The sequence below is a fragment of the Saccostrea cucullata genome, unplaced genomic scaffold, assembly GCF_032062105.1.
Source record: "Saccostrea cucullata isolate Sc308-1 unplaced genomic scaffold, CSIRO_AGI_Scuc_v1 ctg22611, whole genome shotgun sequence".
Lineage (NCBI taxonomy): Eukaryota > Metazoa > Mollusca > Bivalvia > Ostreida > Ostreidae > Saccostrea > Saccostrea cuccullata.
In genome coordinates, this window is record NW_026933593.1 from 1,046 (window position 1) to 5,864 (window position 4,819).

Consider the following 4,819-nt stretch of genomic DNA (forward strand, 5'->3'; position numbering starts at 1 on the left):
TGCCCCCCCAACCCCTTAAAACTTTTCAATTGAAGGAAAATGGGTTTCCCTTATTTTGTCTTATAAGATATGTCAGATATACTATAAACTTCATAATTATTTGTTGAAAATGACTGTGAAATTTGTTCTTACTTTAGAATTTGTAACCATGCTATTATTTTAAAGTTTATTTGTTTGATGTTTAAAGTTTTAATCATTAACCTCCATTCTTGAGCATGAACAAAGGGGCATAAATTTCACATCTTTAAGAGAAATAAAATTTTTCATGATAAATCTTATTATATAAACAATTTATGTACTACATGAATATCCAACTGTAAAACTGTAAGGAGTCTTTGAGCTTTAACACATATTCAAACTTTGCCCTATCCTGGGGCATGCAACTTCAGTTTCATAATTTAGAAAAATGCCTTTCATATTTTGATTAACCTATCTACTTTTCGCTGGTACATTGTGTGAAGTACCCCGGTATATTTGAAATACATACGAGTTTGATAGAAGGCAATGCAGTATGCACAAAACTCAAGGATAAGAGTACATCAACATCAACTGTGTGACCCAGATAGTTGAAATAATAAATAGAAATGTATAAAGAAATGACAAACATACCTACAATCCTGGACTGCACAACATGCTCAGAGGCTGCATTACATACTGCAATAAATCCACCCTGAAAAAATAATTACAATGAAAATTTTAAACATTTTTGTGAATAACTAAAATTTGGACAAGATCTTGCATTACTTGTGAATCTATCTCTAGCATTTTAAGAACAAGTAACTTTTGAGGCCTGAGAGACTTAAAAGCAGTAAATTTTTGAAATTTTCACAATTTTTAACTCTATTTTAAGCTGTTACTGTGTCGATAAAAAAAATACCAGTATTCTTTAGATTATTTGAATGCTTCCAAAATTCCATAAAAAAATTAACCACAAAAAGTTACAGGTAGTTAGCATTAGTTCAATGTTCCTTTCAAAAAGTAGCCTTTTCTTACCTTGGGTGGATATTTGAATGGAGTATTTCCAAAGTTGAACTTCATTTCAGCATTCTACAATAATCATTAAGACATATCTAAAATCAGAATATGAAAGAAAATACCAGGAGAAAATAAAAAAAAAAGACATTAACATTTTGTTTAATTGCGAATTATTTCCCGAAAGAAATTAAATCTGATTTAATAATTAAAATGTAAACAATTTCCATATATCAGCAGGGCAAAGTTTGAATAGAATTGGCCTATTAATTTGACAATGTTATATAGAAATGTCATTTATCCAAACTGAAGTTTTTTCCTCTTATAATAGGAGGGTGATTGGACCTAATATTTATAAATTCTTTTTGAAACAAAATAGAATTTTTTTTTGTGGAAAAAATAAATCATTTATGCATTATAAATTATTTGGCATCATAAATTCCATACCTTTAGAGTAACAGCAGCATAGAACTTCTCATTTTTAAGATGTGCTTGGATGTCATAAGCTTTACCAAAATCCACTCCTGAAAAATATTTTTGGAATCGTTTTATTTGATATTTATGAAGTCAGGGCATTTAATTGGAAAATTAATTCATATCATGAGACTTTCATTAAATCCTAAAATTTTATACTATAACTGAAAAATTCACAAATTTTTATTGTGTTACTCTTACCATTTTTTGACCACTTGATTTCCAATTTGTCTAAATCCAGATAACAACCAATGGTGTCGTTGATTCCATAAGCCTGAATAAAACAACATTTGTATATTTTTCTTCTTTTTTTATACCAAATGGTGGCACTAATGCTTTAGAATCTTGCACAGCCATTGGCATAATTATTTGGCTTGACCTCTCACCTCTCCATAACTATCAAACTGCTTGCCCCAGGACTTCTTTCCAGTCCCCCCAAATCCGAATCCAAACTTGTCTATACCCAGTTCCAGAGTAGCCTTATCTGTGGACCAGCCCACTCGACATAAACCCTCATCTGTTACTGTGGCCTCATAATAGTACTTCCCTGTAAAATTTACAAGGAAATTGCTACAATTTAACATTTTCGTTTTTCTTTTAATGATAGAATGCAGGTCCTACTCTTTTATTTTAATACTAAATCACTGTTATTGCTCTGGATTAGTTTCGCCTCTATATACAAAATTCCTTTTCACAATATTTGAGTTAATTTTTCTTAAATCCATATTTTTTTTACTAACATAAACTTTTATTTATCGTTTAACTACATCTTTAAATCGATTGAATTACTTCAGAGAAAAAAAATCTTCAACAACTGTATTTTACGAAACTTTGTCGTTTGAAACTTGAATTCCCTCTACTTGCTAGTAGTACCAGTACATTTCTATGTAACACCTTACCTCCCCCCACCACGGCTTTGTTACTCCTGGTGCCGTGCCAGCCCTGGGGATCTCTGGCCTGACATAACAGTCCCTCTGGATCAATTGCTGGGTAAAGAAAATATCAAATATGAACCAGCAACTCTCACACATCAAACTCTAGCTCATAAGGAAACCATAACTATATATCGAGTTTTAAACAATGTTTACAAGATTTTTTCCACAAATCTTATATTTGTGCTTCAAGGATACCATTAGAGGTAGAATGTAGGAGTAAAAATTATCAAGAACAAGAATATATATTTAATAAACAGCAATACTTCAGTATCTCAGATACCCATATATCTCAAATACTGTGGATAGGTCAAAGTGATTGAAAAGTCCCAACCCTTTTTCATTCAGTATTTTAACCTCAAACTTTTGTACCTCAAAGTTTTCCTTGATCTGAGATAAAGAAAATAAATTGTAGTCAGAGTACATATATGAATTTAACATTAAATGAAATATGAATTCCTACCCATGGCATCACCCCTGTCATATGGATTCATCTTCCAATGTGCACTAGATGAATGACCTAAAAATATGCAAAATACATATCAACTTTATTCAAATAACATATCCAATTTATATCCAGTTAAAATAACTGTAAAACATCTTCCCCAGCAAATTTTCTTCTTATACAGTTTTAGACTAAAATATCTACAAAATATGGGAAAATACAAAGTCTTACATTATCTGTAATAAAATATTACTTTGATATCATCTGATATTTCTGCATTATACGTTTTTTTTTTTGAAGACAAGACAATTTACCAAAAAATCTTTGACGAGCAAAAATTGTTTCAAGAAATGTTATTGTGTGGTGAAGGGGTTTAAGGGAAAAGTTCCAATTTTCTTATGAATACATTAGCATAGGAAGATTTCCACCCTACCCCTTCGCCCACTACTTTATGCATAACAGAGTGGGATTTACCAGTGAAATGAAAACAATTAATCAAATAAACAAATTCATCCTTTTTATTTTGATCATTACCAGCATGGTGTGAGGAGAGTTTGCTCCCTTTTCCTTCCTGTTGGTCTCGAAGTGTCTCGTACACAATCTGGATGATTGGCAGACAAAATGCCTAAAATATAATAATAATTTCATCTTACCTAATGGAAATTTTGTTTCAAAATGCGAAAGGTCAATATACTTCTCAAAAAGAGAGAAAAATTTAAGCTTGGTTTTTAATTTCCTGATATCATTCCTTACCCCTGTTTTTCCACTTCCAGTTTCTGCTGCCTGTCAAATATAAATTCAGTTGGATAAAATTATTATTAGAAACTTTAAGATTAGTAAGAATTCCCTTGTGTGCTTATAAATTAATATGTGAATGAGCTATTTTATTACAATAGGTCTTTATTCTCATTTGTTTAAAAGGCCAGTTTCTTTTTCTTTGTGTTTGTGATCAGTCTGCTGTCAATAGAAGAAGAATTCCATTAACAGTTTAAATAAAAGTGCAAAATTTTTGGGGGGAGTTTCTATACATGTAGTAGTGTGTGTAATACTGATGACGTACCATTAAAACATCCCCTCCTCCCAGGATCATTGGAATGGCTTCAGCCTGCACATCTGTGGGCAAACTGAAATGACAAAGAAAACTTGCAAATACTCTCGCCATTTTGACTTAATTTGTTCTTTAACACTTGACACACATGTAGATTTATAGTGGACTTTAGGCAAATTTAAAACAGTGTACTATAGTTTCACCCATGATCACAGAGATCAAATTTTGATGCAAAAAATACAATTTCCTTCTAAAGTGAATTCATGGGCAGCTACCTCATTATATTCTATCATGGGTAAAATTGTTCGATAAAATAAATGACAGTGTATGTAAATGAACCATGGTATTTTTTTTATATGACCAGCAGTGTAACTGTCAATATGAAAATTTAAAACAGAAAAACTGGAAAGGGAAGCACATGGTTATTTTCTTTATCAAATCAAGATAACTTATGCTTAAGGTATTGTACAAAATGACAATTTACCTTCTTTGGAAGGTCATGATAGTCAAATATTACGTACATAGCTTGTTTAAATGCAACAACACCAAAATAATATCAATAAATTTTTCATCCAACTTTTCTTGAGGTAAACCGTCAAGATAGGGTAATGCAGAATTAGTAACAAATGACCATGCATATAGTAAAACAAAAAGCATCTAATAACAAGAAATTAACAGTCATGTTTCATAATAGTTCAAAATATCTGACGTTTTCCAGGCTTTTTTTCACCATTTTGATATTTTACGTGCCAGGAAAACATCATAACCAGCACCATTACAAAAACTAGGAATTCTCCACCTCAAACCTGAGGCAGCATTCTAGGTTGATTTTCGAATATTGCTAACTGAATTGAATGACAAACTCACTATTTATCAATAGTAAAAACTTTTGGGGACCATCAACACCCTTTTATGGTTCATTTACAAAATATGAATTATAATAATTTA

At 31.1% G+C, this 4,819-nt stretch overlaps 1 protein-coding gene across 1 annotated transcript; it reads right to left on the reverse strand.

The window, feature by feature from the left end:
• Positions 1–487: 487 nt before the first annotated feature.
• Positions 488–3,985, reverse strand: LOC134238707 (ATP-dependent RNA helicase DDX1-like; the record flags this gene model as incomplete). The annotated part of the gene is made up of 10 exons (XM_062720825.1): positions 3,884–3,985; positions 3,577–3,606; positions 3,358–3,448; positions 2,842–2,898; positions 2,346–2,432; positions 1,833–1,993; positions 1,648–1,720; positions 1,420–1,496; positions 994–1,047; positions 488–670 (listed from the first exon to the last, which is right to left on the reverse strand). Coding segments are annotated over exons 1-10 (915 nt in total), but the record flags the coding sequence as incomplete, so codon positions are not given.
• Between the last annotated feature and the right edge of the window lie 834 nt (positions 3,986–4,819).